The 25463-nt window shown below is 49.0% G+C and overlaps 1 protein-coding gene across 3 annotated transcripts in view; it reads right to left on the minus strand.

Moving 5' to 3' along the window:
• The window catches only part of LOC141478159 (E3 ubiquitin-protein ligase RNF123-like), a 50015-nt gene extending 25235 nt beyond the window's left edge, over positions 1 to 24780 (minus strand). The window contains exons 1-28 of one of the 3 annotated variants that reach the window (XM_074167277.1): positions 24587 to 24780; positions 23447 to 23531; positions 20784 to 20863; positions 19282 to 19379; positions 18014 to 18068; positions 17603 to 17688; positions 16829 to 16915; positions 16243 to 16310; positions 15213 to 15349; positions 14373 to 14479; positions 13446 to 13550; positions 13189 to 13314; positions 11887 to 11979; positions 11620 to 11693; positions 11015 to 11132; positions 10461 to 10560; positions 9959 to 10020; positions 9807 to 9878; positions 9053 to 9173; positions 8121 to 8222; positions 6796 to 6902; positions 6073 to 6271; positions 5317 to 5462; positions 5041 to 5124; positions 4289 to 4396; positions 1461 to 1638; positions 567 to 641; positions 98 to 185 (exon numbers count right to left, since the gene is read on the minus strand). In XM_074167277.1, coding sequence (XP_074023378.1) covers positions 98 to 185; positions 567 to 641; positions 1461 to 1638; positions 4289 to 4396; positions 5041 to 5124; positions 5317 to 5462; positions 6073 to 6271; positions 6796 to 6902; positions 8121 to 8222; positions 9053 to 9173; positions 9807 to 9878; positions 9959 to 10020; positions 10461 to 10560; positions 11015 to 11132; positions 11620 to 11693; positions 11887 to 11979; positions 13189 to 13314; positions 13446 to 13550; positions 14373 to 14479; positions 15213 to 15349; positions 16243 to 16310; positions 16829 to 16915; positions 17603 to 17688; positions 18014 to 18068; positions 19282 to 19379; positions 20784 to 20863; positions 23447 to 23531; positions 24587 to 24668 — 2843 coding nt within the window. In that variant the 5' untranslated portion in view covers positions 24669 to 24780. Of the gene's footprint in view, positions 1 to 97; positions 186 to 566; positions 642 to 1460; positions 1639 to 4288; positions 4397 to 5040; positions 5125 to 5316; positions 5463 to 6072; positions 6272 to 6795; positions 6903 to 8120; positions 8223 to 9052; positions 9174 to 9806; positions 9879 to 9958; positions 10021 to 10460; positions 10561 to 11014; positions 11133 to 11619; positions 11694 to 11886; positions 11980 to 13188; positions 13315 to 13445; positions 13551 to 14372; positions 14488 to 15212; positions 15350 to 16242; positions 16311 to 16828; positions 16916 to 17602; positions 17689 to 18013; positions 18069 to 19281; positions 19380 to 20783; positions 20864 to 23446; positions 23532 to 24586 lie in introns of all 3 variants that reach the window. The other 2 variants (XM_074167279.1, XM_074167278.1) reach the window with 2 other exon arrangements.
• Between the last annotated feature and the right edge of the window lie 683 nt (positions 24781 to 25463).

Genomic DNA, 25463 nt, shown 5'->3' on the forward strand with positions numbered 1-25463 from the left:
CTGCAGCTCCTGAACCCTCAGTGGTGGTCCCCCACCCAGCCTTGCCACCACCCCAGCCCTGCCCCAGCTCCTCAGGAACAGGCAGGGCAGCACTTACTGCTCTTCTGGGATCCTCTCCACAGCACGCAGCGAGTGGGGGTAGCAGACGTAGCTGGCCAACGCCTGCATCAGGGAGTCCCGGATGTCTGTGGAGGAATGAGAAGAGGCTAGGCCAGGCACCCAAGGACAGGCAGCAAGCCAAGGAGCACCAGAGGCAAGGAGGGACCTGCCCTCACTTACAGAGAGGCCAACTGACTGGGAGAGCATGTGTATGCTCAAGCAGCTAAGGAGTAACCCCAGATTTGACATGCAAGCAGTCCTGCTCTCATCCCAGGTCAGTTATCTAACCCTGGAATAAGCAGGACACGCTGGACAAGGGCAGTTCCCAGCCTCTCTTTGTACGCGGAGGCATAAAGCACTCAATGGATTCAGCAGGTAGATCCCAACAGAAGTCTGGTGAGCCACCAACAGACAGACTAGTCAGTCCTGCAACATCATCACCCAAAAGCAGAGGAGTGCAGCTTTACCTGTGCCCACAATCCTTGAGTCAGCAAAATGCTTGGCCAGGATGGCAGCGAGGCGCATCAGGGTCTCTTCGTAGCCTGCAAAGAGGAGGAGGGAGCAGGGGTCACACCAACAGCCTGATGGGCAGCCCTGTGGTCCTAGCATTCCCGTGGATGTGGCATAGGCCATAGGATTCATTCCTGCTACAGCTAACTAAATCTGCTCCTGCTTAATTCTGCTGCTTCCCGAACAGCAGGCAGAGCCCCCACTTAATGGATGTGAACACTTTAGCTATGTCTTGCTGCCGGGAACAGAAGCTCTTCTTACCTTCGCAGGCTTTGGAAAGCACAGAACAACTTGCTAAGAGCTTGCTGGGATCACTTAGTCAGGAAAAGCACAGAACATGCACAGAGGGAATCCATCCAAACACAGACTCTTGGCATCAAGTGGGTGGTCATCTCCATAGGAATGTATCCGAATCCCAGGGGGATTCGAAAGCAGTCCCAATTCCTGCACTCACAGCACATTTTCCCCCACCCAGACAGCAGCAGGCAGTGGTAGGCATTATGGGGGCAATCACACCTTCCAGCATCCCAGCCCATTCCTGGTGTGTCCTTGGAAACAAAATCCACAGCTGCCAGTGATTTTCACTACAGCCAACACTGCGACAGCTTCTGGCAAGGCACAGGCTCCCCGCAGAAGCTCAGCAATGGCCACAGCTCACCAGTGGGTGCCTACTCAAGGAACAGCACTCAGCACCCACCCCACAGCACACAGACAATAGAACGGTGCAGCACATTGCAACCAGGAAAGGACACAGAAGGGATGATGCCCAACTACCAGCACTTCACTGTCAGGATGTGGCTTACTTTAGACTTTATCGGGCCAGAATTAGCAAGACCTCCCCATCCCCTTACCTGGAAGTTCCTCCATGCTGTTTACGGGGCTGAAGTAGTTCTTGAGTGCGCTGTAGCTGTTCATAGCCACACTGAGGTAGAACTCTGGCATGAAAGCGAAAAGTGAGCCCGTTCTGTCTCCATGCTCGATGGTGCGGATACACACCCGCAGCAGCCAATATATGTCCTGCATCTTCTCCTGACCAGAGAGAACGCAACAATCCTCATTCAGTTTTGTCCAGTTTCTCTTTGGAGTCAGCACCATGCTTCGACCTCAGAAACATCTCTCATGTCATAAGATGTTCCTCAGACCACTGCTCTAAGTTCATTCACCAGATCAGTGCCATTCAGTCTTTTCATAGAGCCACAGAAGCATCAAGTGGAGGGAACAACCAGAGATCTCTACACCAGCCTCAAGCTGAGAGCATGACTATCACCAACATGGCATCTGATGGCTTTGTCTCACTGAGCCTTGAAACCCTCCAAGAACTACTCCTTGGTAGGACATACCTGACCACACAGGCCAGATCGCAAAAAAGGCACGCTAGTTTTTATTCCAAGTACACTGGTTGAAGGAAGGTAGGCACTAGCAAACCCAGCATAAATCTGCTGGAAAGCAAGCTGGTCCTTTGCAGGAATTAAATGGGCAACAGGCAGAAAGCTCATACCAACTCAGATCTTTGCAACAGGCAGCCACAGCCTTTTTGGATTCTGTGCCAGCCATTCAGCCAGATTTACTGTCCTGAGGAACAACAGCCTCTTGCTTCTCTAAGCAAAACTCAGGGGGTCCTAAATTAAAAACAGGAAATTTAAGGGCATCTTACATAACTTTAAGCCGTAAAAATCAGCACCCAAAAAGCCATAAAAAGAGGAAATATTATTTCATACCCTTACTCATTATCATAAGTAATAGCAATTTGCATAAAAATAGATAGAGGAGGGTTACATTTCTAATGAAAAAAAAATAAAATCAGAGGTGCAGATAACTGATTTCATTGCTTAGTGGCTTTTCTAAAGTACGTAGTTACCATCTTTGGGAGATTTACATGGCTTTGTTCTGTAAATTAGACTGAACTAGTGTAAATCAACTAAATTGACTAAAAGATACCTTTATCTCGACACCAACACACATCTCAGCTCAACTGTTGCTTTCAGGCTAAAAAGAAGTTGTGCAGGCAACATTAAGGTAAAGAAAGCTGCATTTGGTTTTACTAAGACTTGATAACCTCAAAACATCATCTCAGGTATTGCCAGGCTAGAAGAAAGCCTACACCAAGAGGATACAAAGATGTGATTACCCACAGAGTGATGGAAAAATACAGTGTTGTCATAAGATAAGCCGAAATGGTCTTCCCATAGGGATGTTTTTGAAGGCAGGATTATCTACGTTAAAACTAAGAGTGTTTTTAAGCTGTAGCGTTCCCTTTCATCTAACCCTGACTCCCTCAGCTCAGAATGAACTAGTGGTTAATTCCCCAGAGGAAGGAGCAGCCTCTCCTGTGCTCTGACACCTCAGCACAGGGCAGGACTTCACCTCTAGACAGAACCAGTCTCTTTCTCTCCATCAGCAAAGCCTGTAACACTCATACAGATGTATCCCTCCCTTGCACACGGACGCAGGAGCCTCCTGGGTGGATGTCTCCATTGGGAAATAGCAGGGACCCGTGCTGGCTGTGAGATGGAGCCCTGAAGGTACAGGCAATATGGACGGGGACCTCTGTGCAGCCACACTCCTCTCCAGAGCAAGCTCACTCGGCTCCTGGGGCACATTTCATCCTGCTCTCCCTGACGGCCAAGGCAGGAGCACAAGGCTGTAACCTTAACTCCCAGATGCTGCTGATTCATCCAGCAAGGTGACACCGCACTCCTGACGGGAGGCAGGCACCTGCGTCTAATGTGACAATAGCTCATCTACAGACGTGAATAGTGTTTCTGCACTGGCCATGGGAGCCATCCCTGGCGCAAAGCACACTGCTAATGCCCCTCAGCCTTTCAAGAGCAGTCTGGGAAGAAAGGTTTATTTTCTGGCAAGCATGTGCTATGCTAATGCAGCTGGAGAGCTGGAGCACAGCACTGTGCCTTGGAGTCCTACTCTGGGAGGGAAGGGTGGGATGAGCAAAGAGTACACGCATCAGGATAAGCCACTGCAGCTCTGCCAGACGTGTTTGTAGGAACTACCACTCTTCCCCTCCCTCTTTACATCCCGGGACACGTGCAGAGACCCTGCTGCCACTGTACTTTCAGGGAAACATGTCGTCTTCCCGCAGCACAAAAAAGCTGTTACAGAGAGAGGGCAAGGCAACGTGCACAGGAAGGCAGGAAGGGGAGATCAGCAGAGCGCAACAGCAAGACTGCTCATGAGAAAACAGACCAGATACTTTATCCTGGAAAATGGTGAGTACAGGTTAAAAAGGGACAACGTGTGCAAAGAGATACTGCGTTACTAAGTGCAGAATGTACTCTCTATGTGGCAACCAAGTGAAAAAGGGTTCATAGTAGGCTCTATCCTCTAGACATGCCCTGAGAACTGAATGTCCCTTTGACCTGCACTCTTCTGTCTGCGGTGCAGAGGCCTGATACCCCAAGAAAAAGCCTACAGAACCCCGCAGAGCTCAGAACAGATTGGGCCATGTCCTAACAAACACTATGGGACCAAGCCTGGGACAGAATGGGGTACAGGTCTGGGAAGGAGTCTCTGATGCCCAAGAAGGGAAAAACAAGCCAAATAGATCATCGGCATTGCTCCAACACCAGGGAAAATGACACTTGTGACACGAGCCGAGCAGCACAGATACAGAGGCTCATTTGCTTGGTCTCCTCTGAGCCACTCACATGATGCTCCTACCTACCTTTGAATATATGGTGACATTTATCCAGGCAAGGCGTCTGCTTAGGTGATTGAGCTTCTCGGAGAAGACCTTTTGGCTCTTCAGTAGTTCCTCGTGGATGTCTCTCCTCTGTAAAGAGCACAGAGATGTGAGGGCAGATGTCACTGACATTTATAGCATCCTTTTTTCAGAGCTGGACAAACAATGCGAAAACAAATACCACCTTGGGGCTAGTTAGGGAGTAGTGGCAGGAGGGAAAGGGGTCAGCAGCCTTTCTGCTGTGGGAGTGGGAATCAGTGCTATGAAGAGTATTCACTAGTCTCAGCTGCAGCCCACAAGGCCTGATGCAGATGCTGATCCAGCGCGGGCAGCAGCTTAAGGGTCAACGACTGTCAGATACTTTTTTAACGCATCATCAGAAACACTCGGTCTCCGGCAGCTGGAATAGGACAGATGTGTCCCCAGTTCAGCACTGGAGGGTCCCCACCCCAAGAGACCAGCTCTGAGGTGTCTGCAGCACATGGAGGTTTGCAAGCTGCCACGGCTCGTCTGGGAGAAGCCAAAGCAGTTGCTTCAGTCCCTCTGTTCCTTAAGGCCATGGTACAATGGGTTGGCAGAGTATGAAATGTGGCTGCCAGCTCCAGGCATGGGTTACTACCCCATCCAAGACATTGGCTGCTCCGAGGCTAGAAATCACCCACTGTGCTTCATCCTTTTTGCCAGATACTGAGGCTCTACCAGAAAAAAAAGCTCAGAGTCCAGAGACCACTCACCCTCTTCGGGCAGCGGCTGATTTTTTCTTCTGTGTCTTTCAGTGCCATGGCATATTCATTCACATCATCTGACACACCAACCATCTGAAAACCAAGCAGATCCCAACAATAAATGAGGATATTTTTTTCCCTAGACACATAAGCATGCAACCAGATCCCCCACGGGGCCTGGGAGGAGAAAGAAAGGGCACACAGAGTCACTAAATAATCAAAAAATAGAGAAGAAGCAGCATGGAAGCTGGGGGAATGGATTCCTGCATTGCATGTGCTGCTTACCTTCCCAAGCTGCTGGTGGACACTGAGGTTGTACATCATCACTATTCCATCCAGGATCTCCAGGAGGGAGTTCTCTGTGATGGGCTGGTCTGGCTCCTCTGGGGGTCTGCCCAATAAGAGACCTTCATTTCCATGGCTGCCTTCAACTGCAATGCACCCCCAAGACAGGAGAGAAGTTCTCAGCAAGGCATTTTGGCACCTCAGCTTCTGCCTGCACCTCCCTGAAGCCCAAGCCCTGCTGTGCCTCTGTAACACACTGCTCCTTCCCAGCCCATGGGGATTCACTAGATACATTAACACCCCATTCCCATCTCACTGGCTGCAGCAGGTTGACCTGCCAGATCTGTGCAAACAGACCCAGGCCATGCAAGCCCTGCTTCCTCGAGCCCTGTACATGCTTCAGAGGCCTGCCAGCCCCAACCCAACAGCAGTGGTGCTGCTGCTGCAGATGTCATCCTCCAGCTGCTCTGTGCTCAGAGCAAGCGTGGCTACAGCTGCCTCTGAACTACCTCCCTGCAAAGTCTCGCTGCACTTGCAGGAACCGAGGCAGCATCCTCCTACATGCAGAGAGTGACAGCAGCGCCAGTGTCATGTTCAGGATGGCAAAGTGGTTAACTGTGGGTGTCAGCATGCCCTGGGAATGGGAAGGAGCAATGCCGTAAATACACTGCATCCCTCTTGAGACTACTGGGAGGTGGAAGGCACCATTCTCCCTGGGACCACCTGGGCCATGGTAGCACGCAGCAGAGTACTCACTGTCCTCCTCTGTCCGCTGCTCCACACTTAGTGTGCGCACTTTGATCTTCTCCAGGGTGCCAAGTGGCCGCCGCGGGTTCATCAAGCTGACGGCCGCCGTGCTGAGGAAGCGGTTGGCGCGGCCCAGGGTGGGGGAGCTGAGCCAGCCAGGTCTGGCAAGAGCTCCACCAATGGCCAGGGCAGCAGAGGGACGCTGAGACTAGAAAGAAATTAAGGGAGAAACAGTTCTAGACATTTGGGTGCTTGCTATTTCCCTGCAAGGATGTTTGTATAGATGCACAGTGGCCACTGGAAGGCGAGCAGATACCCTTCCTACCGTGGCTGGGATAGCAGTGACAGGTTAGCAAATGGATATCCCTTCCTCTAAGGGCATATGCCAGGTACAAGCAGCAGATCTGCACAGCGAGAAGCTGCTCTGCCTGCAATTGCCTCACACCCTTTCAAATGCAAACACCAAGAGCTGCCATGGAGGGGAGGAGGCATATTCAGATCAGCGGGTAGTGAAAGAGCAGAGCAAAGAAAATTTTGCTGCTTAAACTTGGTGCATCCAGGACCTTGCTGATCTCTAGTAATCCCCAGGCAAGTGCAGCTGTTTATCTGGTTGCCCATGGACTGGTTACAGTCCTGGCCCAGACATTGCCTTCCTCTAAAGCAAAGATTTTCTAGCCAGAGGCTGAGCTTGCTGCCCTGGTCCCCACAGATGAATAACAGTACACTGTTTACCTGTGCTGCTGATGTTGCTGATTCCTCATCTTCATCAAGATCGTCCATAGTCACTGCCTGCAGCTCCGCAGGGTCGATCAGGACATTGGCTTTTGCAGCCAGGTCATCTGCACAGAGCACACCAAAGCATCTGTGAACGCAGGAGTCACCCTCTGCTTCCCACAAAGCAGCCCTAGGCTCATCCTCTTTCCTGCTTCTTGGCAGTAGAGAAGCAGTCAGCAAAGTTGGATGCTGGGTGAGAACACGCTCACTTTCCCCAAGCTTCCTTACATGGAATACGTCTGCCCTTGTCAACACAGCAGAGGCCAAGCAGCAACAGGTGCTGCTCACTCAGAACCCATTTCTGTTCCTGGTCCTACCAGCAACAAAGAGAATAACCGAGGAATCAGGAAACAACTGCCAGGGCCAAATTGGACTAGCGAAGGAAAGGAAACTCAGGGCCTGAGACCATTTGTTAAGCATCCAGCTCTTCAACGCTGTCCCACGATATGTCCCAAAGTCATTAGGACTGCAGGTCCCCTCCAAGACTCAGAGCAGAAACCATTCTCAGCCCAGAGGAAGGCTGCGCTGATGGTTATGCCTTACAAAGCCTGAACAACATGTCCTCTAGTCCACAGCCTTGTCTTTAAAGCTGGCCAAGAAGACCTTGGTAAGATACCAGAGGAGATTATGTGGTTCTCAAGCTAAGTAATCTCATTCTGAACAGCCAGGGATCAACTTGAGACAGGGAAATTGGTTCTAATCTTGCAAACACACCGGGGATGGAGAAAAGATGTCTGAGTCAAAGGCAAGTGCCACATCAGCCAGAAACCAGACAAACCAAGTCTGACTGAACAGCAAGGGGTTTCTAACCCTTCCAAAAGGGAGGCTTCGAAAGTCTGTTGCCAGACTAGCATGCTGCAGACAAATATGCAGCTGCGGTACATAGGCAGGGCTGCTATTGCTTGCCTGGAGTGGTACAGCAAGTAAATCCTGGACATCCTTCACACCCAGCAGAGCCAGGCTGACGGTCAGTGCTTTGACAGCTCCCACCCCTCGGCTGTAGTGCAGGAAGAGCACCACACCAGAGGGTATTCCCAGACCACCACCTTCCCTCCACCAGCCACAGGCCCCACTCAGGGATAGAAAGAGTATACTGTTAACTTAAAGGACACTTCACCCAAGAGGGATGACGTCTTCTTCAGTGTAACTTGCACCTCATTAAAATTCAAGTCTCCTCTCTCTAAATTTAATCACAATTCATTACCCACTGCTTCCCCCCCAGGATATCTCTTGGGTGAAGTCCAGCCAGGACCTGGATGCAGGTATTGGAAATGAGCGCTTACCTTTCAGAGTCTTCTTAAGATGAGACAGGAGACCTCCAAGTCGCTGAAGGTCAAAATAATCCACCTTCCCATTATAGAAGAGTTGAGGAGGGATGTATGCCTCTGAAGCAGAGTAGGAGATTGGTTTCTTTGAGTCCCGTGCACAGGACCCATGCAGACACACAAGTCCTCCTAAGATAGACCCTCTGGGCCCAGACTGGACTGCCACTGAGTGACAACTTTTGTTGTCATAAAAGCACTAGACATTAAGGCAGATGTGATCTCCACAATGAACCAAGCATTACATCCACACAGAAACAGGAGTAACCAATGGCCATCAACAACAGGCCTCCCAGTAATTCTTCCCTCCCAGCCACAGTCACTGGGGGAAACTGCATCATCAGAAAACTCGGCAGCTCTCCACCTGCCTACTCCAGCTCTGTCAGTCCTACAGGGACCGTAAGGTACTTACTGAGTCTAGAGAAAGGGTCAGCCTTAAGTAATAAAGGGGACTACAAAGCAGAACATGGCAGGACAGCCAAGGAGGGGTTTGAGGGTGGGAAAGCGACTGGCACTTACTTGTTTCCCCTTAATTCCCACAGTCTGGGAACAACAAAAACAGACTAATATCTTCCCCTAAATTTTGACAATGGGATCACTCAACTGCCCTCCTACAGACCCATAATCAATACTGGACTCCGCTCCAGAGCATCCAGGGGGAACTAGCAAACAGTACCAGTGCCCCTTTGCAAAGCCTCAGGTCTGGATGTTAACTGGAACAGATCTGCACACAGGAATTTCCCAGGGTGACTGGGAACTACAGATACAGGGTGACAGAAGGCACCAGCACTCATGAGAAACACAAAACTTCCAGCATCCTGGAGAGCACTGCCAAGAGGCAAACCCTGTCCTAACTACAGAAATGTCCCCAGAGCTTCTCCTCCAGGCCTTACCTTCACTGTTCAGTGCAGCAGGAGTCTTCACCTTGTGGCCATCCCAGAAGAAACGCAGGGCAGCGATAAGCCGATGCAGGAAGCACACCATGTACTCTGGCGGGCATAACACAGTCAAGTTCTAGGGCAGGAATGAGAGAGTTCAGCCATCAGGGCAGGTGTGAAAGTGCATTAGTGCCAGTGGCCACATGGGGCAGGCAGAAACTTTCTCTTCTCAGCCTTGCTATTATCTTTAGCTTCCAGCACTGGGAGAGAGCCCAGCCCTGAAAGCAGGCAGCAAGTTTCCACCTCTATAAAGTCGTGGGCACTGAAACAACAAGCTGGTCTGACAGAGAAGGATAGATACTACATGCTCCACCACGAAAGATGGGGCTACTTATGAACACCAAGGTGCAGGTGAAGAAAAGGTTTCCTGCAGCAGCAGATACCTGCCTCCCAAAACAGCCTGACCGAGGGCCAGAAGAACAGTCCTCACCCAGGCAGTGATGCTCCCCAAGTGGTTTTAGGAGGACGTTCAGCTCCCACCCAAGGCTGTTCCCAAGGTCCACCTTCCCATGAATCACTGTGTTGGACTTGGATAAGTTGCCTGGTTTCTAGCCTCATATCTTCTCCCTCCTCCCCACTCCCTGACATATCTAGACCTCAGTTGATCAACTGCTGGACACAGCCCAGTTAAAAGGGGAAAGCTCCCAGCCCAAAGGTGCCAGAGTGCAATCGGGGCAAGGCTTGTGGAAAGGCTGGCCCTCTGACTTACCCCTCTGTTGCTAGCGTTCTCCTGAAGAAACTTGCGGAATTTGTTTAGGAAGATGTATCTGGAAGCTTCCCCCTGTCAGGAGGAAAAGCAGGTGGTAAACCTATACCTTGTGATGTGGAGATATTGTAGCAGAAGATCCACAGAGCACTTACCCCTCCTCTGTCCTTGTTGTTCAGCAGCAGCTTCAGAATCTGAACCTGGAGACCTTCCACCACTAAAACAGGGACACATGTCAGAAAACAAGCACTGGAGAGCAACTTATATTAACCCCAAGTGCAGTACCCTATCCCCAGGAGAAAGGCTACCTCCTCAGCAGAGAGGGGGCCCAGGGAGAACCGGTGCTAATCCCATCACTGTGAGAATTTTCTTCTCTGCCACCCAGCAATAAATTCATCCACATGCCCCTAAACAATGAGAAACAATGCCCCTAAAGGGGAACTTTGGTTTGCTTGTGTCCCGTGGTGGGATGCTGCAGGGGGGTCCCAGAACTCATACCCCTATACCAGATAACGGCACGGCTGGCCCCTGCCTCTGCAGCATAGCCCATCCTGGCAGGAAATGGGATGAAGGGGATTTGGAAACAGCTCAAGGGTTGGTCCCCCTAGCTGAACAAAAGGTATGGGATCTTGGCAATTCCTCCCCTTCCTCACAGACCTTCGATGCGTTTCTTGAGCCGCTGGCAGCCTCTTTCATATGCCCGCCGCCGCAGTCTCTCCTCAGCACTCTCCTCCTTCACCTCCTTACTCTCCTTGCCCTGGTTGGGAGACAGACACCAATTAGTAAGAGATCACTGCACAGGGAAAATGTCTTGCCAAAGGGGGAGCAGAAACTCCCTGAGACAACGTGCCAGTGTGTGACGGCAGCTGGCAGCACACCTAAACAGGCATTCCCTAGCTTCGTAATGAGTAAGGGTGGGAGACCTTTTGAGGACACAGAAGTCAACCTGTAATTCCTCAGATGCTGTGAAGTTCCCTCCCAAATCTGTTGCCACAGAAAACTTTCCCCTTCCCTTGACCTGAGCAACACACCCTGAACATCCCCACTAAGGGATAAAAAAGGGCAACAGAGAGGCTACAACTCTCACACAGCTCTGCAGGGTTCACCAATACTAATGCAGTTGGAAACATGGGCCATCCAACTTCTTCAGCCAGAAAGTGATGGGAAGGCACACAAAATTTCCCCAGCCTCCCTAGCGGATGTGCCCTTACCTCCTTGGTGAAGCGGTTTGGCCACCACGTGGTGGGAATGAGCTCCTGCAAACCAGCCTCCTCCACACGCAGTGGGCTCTTAATGTAGAAGAACACAACGGAACGGAGCACATCGAAGCTGTGGCCAAGTTAAAGCAAGCACAGATGCTACAACAGGAGAAGGTACAAGGCATGTTTCCAGAGCTGAAGTGAGAGACCTCTTTCCAAACAACCACTGAAAGCTCTGCAAGATCCAGAGCTCCCTTCTCCTGGAAGTTATCACTTCCAGGATAACCTGCAGTTATCACAGCAGCTGCCCAAATGCTAGCATGGCAGCTGGATTGCTCTGAAAGTCTTTTTGCTCTAGGGACGTTAGAGAGGTCAGGCAGGCAGAAAGAAGTCCTGCGTGTTAGCAGGATATGACCTACATGACACCGCTACCCCTCCTCAAAGCAGGACTTTGTAGTGAACGGTGTCAGGCAGACAGAGGAGACCTGAGAAATTAGAAATGACCTCTCAAAAGGTAGGGTGGCTTCTGCCTCTAAGGACCTGCAGATCCTTGCAGTCTCCTTGTCTGCATTATTGAGCGCAGGGAGAACTGAGACAAGAAGAGGCACAAAGGATACAGAACATTGCTGAGTAGGTATTTCCTGGATTTCTCATGCTTCAAGACTGCAATGGTGAGCCGGAGGTAGTGAATCTAGGGAAACAGGAGAAGCAAAAGTAACTCCATCTACACAAGAGGATAGGACTCTTAATAGCAGTTCTGTAACACTGTACCTATCTCTGGATCAAACAACAGCAAAATACAAAACATCATGTACCTTTGGACAAAGGGACATAACGGAAGCTGGCTAATCACAGATTCCTGGGGATCCAGAAGTACAACTCACTTGTAATCCCAGATCTGGGATGATGGGGGAGAACCTATAAGCCCGCAGCAGGGACATCAGTAGCTGCTTGAGGCACTCGTGCACTTCATACTCCTGAGAAAATAAAAACCACATTGAACAGCAACAGCATGGAGTTGAGAACAGCTACAGTTCCCAGAGCATGACCTTGGAAGGAAGGATTCACTTCTGAACTGAAAAAGCAGGTGCTCTGAACCCACAGTGTTTGTCCATCTGACTCCACAGCAGAAAATCTGAGCAGAAGTTGGTGCCATCGCTTTGCTACTGGGAAACAACCTTCTGACTAGTAAAACCAATCCAAAAGTAATCTACAAAAAGCCAAAATCCCAGGTCCTATTTAGCTGAGCTGTCACCCATCCCTGTATCCCCTGAACCTACCAAACACAGAGTGCTGGCAGAACCAACCCAGAAAGGAAAGAAGTTATTCTTGTGTAAATGCGGTGATGGAAGAGCTGTCTTTTTGAGTCCAGCTCATAGCCAACCACCAGGACAAGAGCCAACTCTTCCACAAACGCAGCAGCCCTACCAGGGTGTTCAGCTTCATTTCTAAGATGATGGGCCTGAGGGTTGTGAAATTTTTCAATTAAACTTTTCTTGACAGCTGGCCAGGCCAGCGCCCATATCTGTTAATTGTTACCCAAACAGACAGACATGCTGTCTCCAAGCAGACCTCTGGCAGCGACGGGCTCTGCCCCAGCACTCCAGCAGCAGGAGCTTCCCAGTGGCTTTTAAAGACTGTTTCAAACAAGTGTCCCAGGAAAGAGTGACCCCATCCAGCTCAGACAGGAAGAGGCACAGGAAGCTGGAGGAGGTTTTTCCCCAACAGTGCTGGAAGTGGTGCCCATTTCCACTCCGGTCCTGCACACTCTGATTGATCTCTTGGGGTACGTGGTGGCAATTTAAGACTTCCACAGTCACATAAGCATTAACAATATCCAAGAGACCAACTCATTTCTTATTGATGAATTTGATGTTCCCAGAAGCACAAAGCTGTTCAACATCACCAGTTCCTTTAGCAGTAGGAGAAGCTTAGAAGTGCCTTGTTAGCTCATGGCCAGTGTCACCATTACCAATCCCTCTGCATTCAACCCTCATTCCCTGCATGCAAAGCACCAGCCAGATGAGCTAGGTGAGAGGGTGGTCTACCACAAAAAAGGGATCTTGGCACCAGGAAGGGAAAGACACTGATGACTACCAGCATTTTCTAGGGAAGGCTCCTGTCCTCAGCACCTCCCAGGGTCTCCCTGCGATCCCTGGGGAGGAACCAGCACCCTAGCAACTCACCTCCATAAGAAGCCACATGAGATCCAGCAGCTGCTGAATAAGGGGATGGGCGTCTACTGCCCCTCCTCGCTCAAGGATGCTCAACAGGAAGGTCATGAGCACATCTTCCACCAGGTACACCTTGCACTATAGACAGAAAGCCAGGTCAACAGTCCTCCAAAGCACAGTCACTTCCCAGTGAAAGCCGAAGTTTACCTCCCCTTGCAAACACAATAACTAGCACCTACAGAAGCTTCCAATGGGCAGGCAAAACTCACCATAAGAGGGGAGAAATAATTGAAGATGTGGGCTAACGTAATCAACACTGTGGGTTCTCCCTGTAGCTGCCACATGGATGTGTCCTTCTCCACCAGCTTCCCCTCCTGCAATGACAAACCCAGAAAAACACACAGCTTGGATCCAGCCCAATCCACCCATACACCAGTGACCGAGTGAACTGGTGGCCTGGAGCAGCCACTGTTTGCTGTCTCATGCCTGATTGCAATAAAAACCTTTAACATGGGAATTCAGGATGGCAAAGCAGCCAGGTCCCTTGCCTCTGGAGAGCTGCAGTGCAGTCCAGATGTCAGTCACTCTCAGCCACATGCACACACCTTGACAATCTGTTTTTCCAAAAGGGTTCAAGTGTGTATGATAATTTGTAAATGGGAATCCCTGCAGAGGAGGTAGTAAAGCCAGCCTCCACTCAAGCCAACACCATAGCAGATGGCGTTCCCTATGCTTTGGGCATAAACAGATCATCTCTCATGCTGGCAGAAAAAAAATGGTTTCTAGCAAACAGTGCCACAGCCAAAATAGTTCTCAAGGCAGGCCGGCTAGAATTTCATCATCACCAGGACATCAATAGAAAGTTTAGTATATGAGCAAGTTTCTTTCAAAGCTGCAAATTGAAATCCAGCAGTTCTGACTCCCAACAAACATCAGCCCTTGCATACTAGGAATGAAACTTCATAGGACCGGGAACAACAAAGCCCAGTATGATTTAACTTAAGTCCTGGAACTATCAGGATTCCCATTTTGCACACCAAAGAGTTCCAGGGACATGCACGCCCCAAGCAAAAGTATGCAAGTATTTAGACTCTCAGGTGTATGGAAACATCTGAGCTCTCAGCATGTGCTGAGAAGTGCAGAACCACATATTCCAGCACAGTGCCCCACAGATCCACCCAGTGACATTAGCCTACCGTCACATCTATTCCAATATGTATCACGTTCTTCAGGTAGCCTAACAGCTTGCAAGCCTTCACTAGGTCTGCAGCAGGAGGATCTTGCAAGGGGCGGTAACCTTCCACTGGATAAGTAGGCAAGTGTTAAGGTAAAATGCAATCTGATCCTTACAGGACTTCTTTTGTTTGTGCAACGAAAAGACTGTGTCTCTATTTTACTTTATACCCACACATGCCTCAGTCAGTTCAAACCACAGTGCCTTCTAAATGGATGATAAGCCACAAGCTCTTATCCCCATTTCCTCAATATGGCAAGCAGCAAGTATTTCACACCACACTTCTGCTCTCATCAGAAAGACAGACTGGAGCCTCCACTGCTGCTATCAACACGCACACCCAGGACTGCTCTGACAGGAGCTGCAGGTCTCAGTGTTCACATAGGAAGGCAGCAGGCAATGCTCCTACCATGTCAGAGGTCCTGTGTGGCTGGGAGGTAGAAAAGACCAGTAGCCAAGAGGCTGAGCAGGCCAGCAGCATTAGGGTTTCCAAAACTGGAGAGTGAGATTTTTGCAGAATCTGAGAGCCTAGGAACAGGCAGCCCCCAGCTGCAGCAGTCGTTGTTGATTCAGAGCTGAAAGCAAATCTCATTTCAGAGACTGTTGGGGACCAGCACTCATGTTTGTGTGCCCTGCAGTTCTGCTCCAGCTGAGGAGGCATCTGGTTTTTCTCTCCTTGACCCTGCTCTGTGCACAAGTGCCAACAGAAAAAAGCAAACTGCAGTCAGGTATGTATATTCTACAGCCTCCAAAGACGGTCTCAGGACAGGCTCTTCTCCCTTCAGACCTCCTCTCCCCACACCTAAAGGATATCGGAGTGGACGGCTTCCAAAGTTAAAAGCAACGGACTCTTTGAAGGAGAGGCTGATGGCAGGGAAGTAAGCCATTCCAGCACCCCTTGTGATGTTATCAAAAGCGGTTCCCAGAGATATGCCATTCCTGAAAGAAGGAAAAGCCACAAGATTTCAGTCACAGTAGGAAGATTTTGAGGTCAACTGGGCAATCCAATTATATGTGTTCCCCTCCCAGCAACTTGCCAACATGGACACATCAGTCAGTCATGCCTCCTGTCACTCTTAACCTGGCACACATGCAAACGTCACAGCTTGGCGGACCGATGGCCATGAGGAGCACAGCAGCACTGCCATTTTCATACCATGGCACAGGAAGGCACTGGAGTCAACATGCAGAGACCACCCAGCTTCAAGGGCAACCTAAATCCTTACATGATAACTAACCAGCAGGACAGTTTTAAAGGCAGGTGCCATTTTTGGCCTCACCCATTTGATGTTTGTGGAAATAAAAGGATAATGCTCTCAATCTACTCTTCTTGAAAAGATGACATGGAGCATCTAACAATCTTTAATTCTGGCTGACTTATCGCATGCTGCAGTTTAGAGCCAGAGAACAATTCTTATTCAGACTGGCCTTTGCTCACTGTCCATGGGAGTTGGAGGCTGGAGATCTATCAGCCTTTCCACAGCTCCTTGTGTATCTAGCACAGGCAAGGTCTATACTGACCTCAAAAGCAACCAGTGTGACTCAGCCAACTGTAATATTAAGCATCAGGAGAGATGCCCTCCCCTCTAAAATCCTAGCAAACCTTACACAGACTTCACAGCTTGAATATCTTTCTGTCAAATGCTTTCACCTGAGCTTAGGAGGCTCAACAGCCTGTTTATATGGTTTCCAAACACAAAGCAGAAAAGCAAAGGCTGGAACTACCAAGTAACTTAAAGGGGAGAGGCCAGAAACACGGCTCAGCAATCTGCTGAAACCTGTACGTTACACGCAGGCATCAACAAAGCAGGGAACAGGGAAAAGATGCTTACAAGCAGAAAGCAATGGTGCCCTCATCAAGGTCTATCAGACAGCTGACGATGTCTCCTGCTGCCCAAGACTGCAGTAAAGGGAGAGAAAAGGTTAAACATATACCCAGGGCGTTCCCGTATCAGAAGAAAGACTGCAACCCAACCAATCCCTTGTGATTCAGCGTTGAAGAAGAGAAAGTTCTTCCTCACAGCAGCTCACATACCTTTCTCAGACACTTCTGGAAGCTGCACATAAACCCCTGATTGGGATCTTTTTTCCCCTCCAGCACTAGGAACATGCACAAGATCAAACATATATTTATCCCAACGCTGCATCATCCTCTGATGTGCTACAGAGAACCAGGGCCTTCCAGAGACCAACAGCAGCACTATGCTGGGAATCAGCCTGCTGAGGCTGCTGAACAAAGCACCCACATAAGGATGTCCAGCGCCCCTGAAGTACCAACAATTGCTGGCAGGCAGCCTCCCTGAGAGCAGACTGAAGCAGGGAGGACAGCCTGAGGGCATTTTACGGGGCCCAGTAGAGCAGGAGGAGCCACCTGCTTTCTTCTCTTTACACCCCGTTCCTGAGAGGACAGCTACTCACTTTGCCATAGTTGGTGGTAGTCACGTTCCACTTGCGCACCCTGTTTCCATCATACGCATATGAATCTGGTGTATCTCCAACTCCTTCCTGCACCAAAGTATGAAAGAGGAGACTCAGACCAGACCAAGCATACAGGATCCTTCTCATTGCAAAAGTGGCTTTAAGGGGGAGACCAGCAGACAGCGAGAGCAGCTGAGAGTGTACACGTTCTGCCTGGAAAAAGCCCTCACCAGAAGTGAATCCAATGGCCTGCAATCTTTGGTTCAAGAGAAATATACCACTCCCTACTCATTTTGGGGTCAGAAGAGTACTAGCACACTACACTTCCAAATTCTGTCAAAGCAGCACCCCAGGATGCCCATCACCTCCCCTCTCACATGTCACAGACTGGCAAGTTAGTGAAACTCTGCAGCCAACATCCCTTCCCAGCATCAAACATCCCACCTGCTGCCTGAGAAGAGCTGCCCTGGGCCTGCCTCTCCTGGGCAAGAAAGCCCCATAGCACCATGGCTGAGGGCCATCCCGAGAGCCATAGCAGTGGCTACACACAGCAAGAGGACAGCAATGCACCCAGTGTGCGAGGCTTTCACACTGTGGACCATACTGTGAACACCGACCAGAGAGTCCAGTAAAGATTTTTAAAACAGCAGACCTGGTGTGGAAATGAAATGCCAGCAGGGCAGGAGCACAGCATCAGTGCGATGCTCCACACTGACTTAAAAAGCAGTGGAGGAACACAGAGCAGCCCTGTGCCACATGCAGCAGTTATGCTACCTCCTGATTAAATCTGCAGTTGAGAGTACACCAGCCAATCTGCATGAGTCCCTGGGAGGAGATGAGCACCTCGTAAATCCATTTCCCTGAAAGAAAAAGAGATGCCACACAGTAAACAGCTGCCGCCTGGCTCGTTGTTAAGAGAAGCAGAACCTGACACTGCTCCCACAGAAATAAGCGTGGCACACAAAGGAGCTTCAGACACCTCTAACATTCCTCTCCCCCCTCTTCGCTCCAGCATCACACAATCCTCCATCCTTCTGACTTCCTGAAAAAGCCAGTGGATGAACTTGGGAAGAAGGGGCTCAAGATCTGGCACACATTCAAGATTTCCTGAGCTCTCTAGTTCTGTAATGCACATGCACTCTTCCCGGGGTCTTTTCTCAAAGCATCGCTGGTTTATCTCCTTACCTTTATACACACACGTCGTGGCCCTGATGGACCCAAAGTTACTGTGGCCAATCACCTGGATCAACAAACAAAAGGTATTTTAAAGTCAGGCAATAAGGTAGTTTAGCTCAGCCCTACCCATTCTCTCCTTCCTAGCCCTCAAAACCAGAGCAAGATGGAGAGCTATTCACAAGCACAGTGCAGGGAAGAGAAGGAACATCTTCCCCATCCCAGCAGCTGCACTCAGAGCCAACAGGCCCTAGGGAAACCATCCAGGTTCTCCCTACAGCTCATCTCTACTTGATAAACCCCAGTGAAGCATGCAGCATGGAGCAGTTACAAGGGCAACGTGGCGACAGACAGGTTCCCAGCGAATTGTGACAGGTATACAAAAGTGGCTATTATACAGGAAAGAATCTGAATCCTGGACAAGTTAGAACAAAACTATAGATTCAGGGTGTTCAGACTAAAGCTCAGGACTGGCAGGTAACACGCTGCCCAGAAACTGAACCCTGTTAACTCCTGACTCTCTCCATCTCAGGACAGACCATGAAGAATAAATGAAGGTAGCAACATGGAATTCACAGGAAAACCAGTCTGATCTGGTAAGAGATCAGCTACAGAGGTAAGGTACAGCGGGCGGTTAATGGGAAAGGGGGGACCAGGGCAGTCTCCTCTGCTAGAGTTAAAAGAGGATACATAGATTAAGGAGGGAATGAGCACAGAAGCACAGGATGTGCATGCTCAGTGACAGGGTGAAAGGAGTGCAGAAATTACTGAAGCAGGAAAGGATTAAATGCCAGTGGATTCCTTCAGCTAATCTTCTGCATGAAGAACATTAGCTAAGGAGCAAGCAGGGAGCTGGTGGGAGCAAAGGAGAAAGCAACAAGTCAATACAGTGGTGGGGCCTGTCCTCAGCTTCAGCCTCTTGCCACCATTAGAGAAGACCAGAAGGAAGGAAGGAAGAGGCAGGCTGCTGGAGGGAGGGACAGGAAAGCTGGCTGCCAGCCCTTCCTCTGCTTAGCCGAGCTCTTCAGTGAGCCCCTGGGCCAGGGTCATCTTTTCACTTCCTCGCAGCTCCTCTCAGAGCTTGCTGAGACTTAAGGTACTGCTAGACCTTTTCCCAGGAGAGCTCATTTCCTCCAGGATCCTGCAGCTTCTGGGTAGACTCCATTTACAAAACACTACAAAGCCAGTCACAGGGATCTGTTATGAAGAACAAACCAAGAAGCCCAAAGTGCTTTTAGTCCCACAAGACCATTTTCTGTTGCACCCAGCATCACACTCACCCCAAGTAAGTCATCATCGACCAGCAGGAGCCCCTCAAAACCGCTCGTGTGGTCCAACACCACAGTAGAGGGACCAAGCCGGCCCTCTGCTACCTGATCTGAAACGAGAGTTGCAAAAAAACCTGTTAGGAAAAGTTGTGCAGGATTTATCAGTACACCTGATGAGTGCCTCCAACTAGACTCCAACAGCACCTCGATCCCACTACAGTGGAGGAAGAACAAAACAGTGTTAACCATGTTAGACCATGAGAACCTCAGGAAAGGAGACACCAGTGAGATTCAAAAGGAAGTTTTCACAGCAACACACAAGGTCTTAGCTATGCAGCATTCAGGTCATAGAATCATAGAATCGTTGAGGTTGGAAAAGACCTTTAAGGTCATGAAGTCCAACCCTTAACCTAGCACTGCCAAGTCCACCACTAAACCATGTCCCTCAGGACCACATCTACACACATTTTAAATACCTCCAGGGATGGTGACTCAACCACTTCCCTGGGTAGCCCATTCCAATGCTTGGCAAACCCTTAAGTGAAGAAATTTTTCCTAATATCCAATCTAAACCTCTTCTGGCACAACTTGAGGCCATTTCCTCTTGTCCTATCACTTGTTCCTTGGGAGAAGAGACCAACCCCCACCTCTCTACAACCTTTCAGGTAGCCTTGGAGAGCAACAAGGTCTCCCCTCAGTCTCCTTTTCCCCTGGTTGAATACCCCCAGCTCCCTCAGCCGCTCCGTGCAGGACCTGTGCTCCAGACCCCTCACCATCTTTGTTGCCCTTCTCCGGACACGCTCCAGATTCTCAATGTCTTTCTTGTAGTGAGGGGCCCAAAACTGAACACGGTATTCAATGTGGGGCCTCACCAGTTCTGAGTACAGGGGAACAATCACTTCCCTAGTCCTGCTGGCCACGCTACAGGTCACATGTTAAGTTTTCCACATTGCCTGAAAGTTTTATGTTGGCAAAATTCAAAGAGGAAACTAAACTCTGAGCCAAATGTTTGGTTAACATATCGCACTTTGATTGCAGCCAGCAAGAAAAATTCTTCTTTTTAGGAAAGGAGCCAGGTTGTATCTTGCCACCTCCCGACTCATTCAGGGAAACGGATGCTACCAAGAATACAGGCAGCAGCCTGAGGCCCAAAGTGAATACCTACAGTGGAGACCAGTCTGCAAAAATTGTCAACAAGCCCCTGCATTTCCCACCAAGGATAGCACTGCACACTGCTGGTCACAGCAATGGCTCTGCATACCACTATCAGTGAAATATCTCCAACATTTCCCCCAAAACTGCTTTTCCAGGCATTTTCACCTGGAAATAAGCCTCTTCCATCTGCAAGGAGACCTGCTCATGAGCCCCTCACAGCATGATTTAAAGGTACAATGAATTAGAGCACAGGAGGGCAGAAACGCTCACTCAGGGAACTGCCTTTCATGATACAACTTGTCCTCCCAATCAGGCAGCACAAGCAGAAGCACAAATTGGACAGACGCTCAGTCTCCTACCTCGACTGTCTTCGGAGCCATTCTCCTCTGCTAGCAACCGTTCAAGGTGCTCCTGCAGGTTCTGGAACGTCAGGTGCTTTCTAGGGAATAAAAATGCACAGGAGCTCTTCAGAAAACTCTATCTCCAAGTTTTAAAGAGTTGCAGCTCAGACACACATCTACACATTTCTGCGCTGTGAGACATGAACCGGGAAGTTCTGTCCATCTGAGTTTCTTGTAATGAATCTGAGGAATTTGCTGCCCACTGCGCTGGGGCAATGCATGAACCAAGGACCAAATGTAGCATGGACAAGCAAAGTAGTTAACAAAGGATCTTAAAGTCTTCAGTCAGTTGGGAATATTTTGTGGCAGGAAGAAAACCATACTGCAGTACAGTGGCAGGAAGACACCAGCTGTACTACCAGTAGCTGTGGACCACGACTTTGCTGCAGTCAGCATCATACAAACATGGCATAAGTCAGGATTTGGGTTTTTTACCCCCCCAAGTATTTCATAAGACAAAAGAAGGGAGAAGACCACAGCAACATCTGTAGCAGTTCAGACAAAGGTCAGGCTAGACCAGCATCCTCTCTCTGACAACAGCCAAAAACATTCTATTTTCATACCGAGGAGAAGACTCTCACACACCCCCTCTGGGCCACTATTTTAGAGAACTTTCTCATACTGCCCTCCCCTCGTTCTCTCTTTTCAAGGTCAGTTTACTTATCTGTTCCTTGTACAAGAGCCACTCCAGACATCTGACTTGCTCTTACCCCTCCTCAAAACCTCTGCAGCTCTAAAATACCCTTTTGGAGTTGGTGAAGCCAGAACCACGTTACTCAAGATGAGAGTAAATCACAAATTTATTCAGCAGCATAATGATTTTCCTTATCCTACATCCTTTCCTAACAATTCCTAACTTCCTAGTCTCTTTTCCTTACTAAAGACTTAGTATTCCTACCCCAATCTCATTCCTATGCAGTAAAAATCAGCTCAGGGCCCATGATTTTATGCACAATGGTGAGACTGTTCCCCTGCCAATATATCACTATGAATTTCCCTACGCTGAGTTTCATAGACCATTTCACTATCTGGTCATTGTCTCACAACCATCTTACATTTACTTTGTTCTAAATAGCTTTGTAACAGCAGCAAACCTTCCCACCTCATGCTCTCTCCCTTTCCAAGTCTTGCAAGGATACATGGAACACAGGTCATGTTGCAGGTCTTTGAGGGACCATAGCAGGACATCCTTCTACCATGAGAATCACTAGTTGCTGCTATCCCTGTTTCCCATTTCCAAAGTCATCTGTGGAATAACTTCCCACTTCTCCACAACTTGGGATTTCCCTAAAACTATGGTGAGAGACCTTTTGAAAGCCTGATGGATGTGAAGGTGCACAGAAATGGAATCAAAGAATTGGTTTCGGTTGGCATGAGAGAAGGTGGTTTCAGCAAAGCAGCTTAATCAGAAGCCAGCATGGAGGAAGAGTTCTGGAAGGGGGTTAGAAGAGCATGAAACAGCCAGAGAGGTGTCTGCAGTGAGTTCCTCTATGAGGAATTTAGGCCTCTGAAGACAAGATGTCGTAGCATAAAAGCTGCTCTTGTATGGCAAATGTTATTTTCAAGGCCTGTTTGACCGCTGCTGGGCTTTCTACCAAACAGCCAAGCCCAGGGAAAAGGATGGAAGGGAGGAAAAGAAGAAAGAGAGAGCAGTCCAACAAACTGTCAGTTCTGTGCTTTCACGTCATTAATCACCGGATAAAGAAATTAGAAATACTGAGACCCAAAATGCTCAGGCAGATGGAATATTCCAAGGCATGCTGGCAGGAGAGCTTGCGGCAAAGTAACATGACCCACTTTACCTCCCCCGGCCATAACCCTATCTCACCAAGAGTGGAGAGGGCCAAGAGCTATTTTTAGCAGCTCTGAGCTCACACTTGAGCTGGCAGTACTAAGTATAGCCGGTGGAATGTGACCCCAGCCACTCTGCAGCACCGCCAACCAGCAGGAGCTACACGCCTGCCTCGCTCTGCCACACTCCTACCTGCCCTGAACCTGTCTGACTTGCCACTGGCAACACAGCTACATGCAAGGGAAATTCTTCTCATCCAAAGCTACAAACTGCTGGGCTACAAGCTGAAGGAGAACTGAAAACTAATAGAAGAAAACAGACGCTAAGCAAGAATTCTGTGTTTCTTTTCCTTTGGTGACTCCTAATAATAAAAGTACCAAGAGTTCCACAATGTGAGAAATGTATGGTATTCCATACTTCAGCATGGAATAATAAACTACTGCCCTTAATTTACAGGGCACTGGTGACCTATTTTTCATTCCTGTACCTAAAACCTGTGCATTTTACACTTCCTTATACATAAGGAGGAACATAAACAATAAGGTAAATGCCTACTTGCCTATTTATTTCAGAAATATTGCCTGGTGATTTTGTACATGGGGTTTTTCATGCAAAAAAACTCTGAAGAATCCTTTCTAGCAAGCCCTGCAATTTGAAAAATCCATTAAAGAACAAGACCTCAGCGTCGTTTCTGTAACACGGTGCTGCTGTGCTTTTAACAAAGATCAGTATGTGGCACTAAAAGATCTTTCCTTTCACGGCAGTGCTGGATATCTGGGGACTGATACATCATCGCTTGCCATCTAGCGAATGAGAAGAAGTCCGATACCTGTAAGCAGCTGCAGGCTGGTTCCCATCAGCATTGGTAAAGACGCGATGCAGGTAATCGTTCAGCAGCCTGCTGTTTACGATCCCTTGTGAAAAAACAGAGAGGAAATAAGCTTAGGGAGTCAGGGGATAAAACTCAAACGTTAATTTCACAGACAAGCAAGAGACTAGTAACTACGGGAAAACGATGTTCAAGTTTGCAGATCAGCACAGTGGAAAACACAGTTTCAAGGAGCCATTCATTGTCTTACTGTCTTCACTAGCAGCCCTAGAGTCAAGCATCACAGGGTGCATCTCTGCAACAAGGGCTCTTTCCAACGTGAGCTGCTCTACAATAGCAAATGGGAGGCTATAAATTGGTCCCCACAGGTGGAACTACATCCTCAGGAATCCTGCTGTATCTGGAAGTAGCAGATAAAGTAACTTCAAAGGTTGGAGGTGGGAATCTAATTTTGTTTCCAAAAAACAAAAATTGAAATCTTATCACTATTGCAATTTCTGACGTCCGTTTCATACCTGGTATCTACATCTCTTAATCGCACTACAGGAGACACTGAGACAGAATGGCTTGCAGATGCAGTTCATCTCGTCTAACCCACAGCCTTCTTTAATGATGCATGCTTCACTTCAGCTTTCATCGTGCAAAACAATCCCCAGTGTCACACTGATGCAGCACGCTTTATTCCTGGGTGCAACAGTGCCCTCAAATGCCAGATTTGTGGTCTCATAAGCACAATTCTGCTGGATTGGCAAGTCCAAGAGAAAACAGACTGCCTAGCAGGTACTAAAAATTTCCTCGAAAAGGATTAACCTGAGAACTTGACAAGCTGTTCATCCTGGAAGGGGAACTCCCTGAATCAGAAGGGAAAAAGGCAGGCAACAGGACATTCTCCAGCCTCAGGATGCAGGGCTGTGTGCCAAAGAATAGGCACTGTGACATGAGCTTCTGGAGTCCTTCATACTACAGGAATGTCCCTCCCAAAATCTCATCTCAGTTGAGGGATTTACGCAGTCCCAGCCCCACCACACCTCACATAGCAAGGTAACTGCAATGGAAGGGGCAGGTGATCTCAAGTGCAGCAAGGGGCACTCCCCCAAGCCACAGTGGTCCTGCTTTTACACAGCATGTAGAGGCCCATACCTGTGACCTTGGACTTCTCTGGCTCAGTGCTCAGCCTGTAGTTCTTCCTTGAGAAAGCAGTCCCAGCACCTCTCGACGTCATTCTTCACAGGCACCACTTCCAGAGTGGACATAAGACAGACAGATGCCTAGAACAAAACTTGCTGGGGAGGATGCTGCCTTCAGACTTCTCCCTTTCTTGGAGGTTGATGTACCTGGATTGAACAACAGGGAGATATCAAAAAATAGCCAGAGTCCTTGCACTAACGACATCATACAAGAGCCCAAAGCCAACTAACTGCCAACCCTGCTCTCAGTCCCACCTGTCCAACACCTCAAAATCTTCCCAAAGCAGACAAGGCATTAAGCCACACTCCAGCCAACCACACAGACCCCACTCCAACCAAAGGCATGGGCAGAACCAAGTCAGAACCACAGGCAACCTTTGCACCGAGTTTGAGGGAGAAGCACCAAGCCACCACATGGCCACAGCTACCACCACTGCCAAACACCCCCAAAAGTGGTAACCACACCGCATTCCTACTCATGTCCTGATGAGACACTTCTGCCTTTATCTCCCACACTGTAGTCTTTAAGATAGGAATGTGCACTTGGTTAATCTTCTGTTTAACATGTTATTAGATTATTCTGCTATCCAAAACAGAGAGGGAGAAGGAATGAGACAAACGCAGATGAACTGAACTACAAAAGAGTATCATTGACTACAAAGCAAGAGAACCAGCTGTCAGTTTTATAGGGACAAAAGCAGATGCAAGTAGAAGCATACAAAAGTGTTTACAGGTGAAAACCTACCACGAGACTAAAGATTCATGACCCTTCCTGGTATGACTAGAATGCAAAAGATTCAGAGCTGATCTGACATTTGCCAGGAGAAAAA

The sequence above is a fragment of the Numenius arquata genome, unplaced genomic scaffold (genome assembly GCF_964106895.1).
Source record: "Numenius arquata unplaced genomic scaffold, bNumArq3.hap1.1 HAP1_SCAFFOLD_280, whole genome shotgun sequence".
NCBI classification, from domain to species: Eukaryota; Metazoa; Chordata; class Aves; order Charadriiformes; family Scolopacidae; genus Numenius; species Numenius arquata.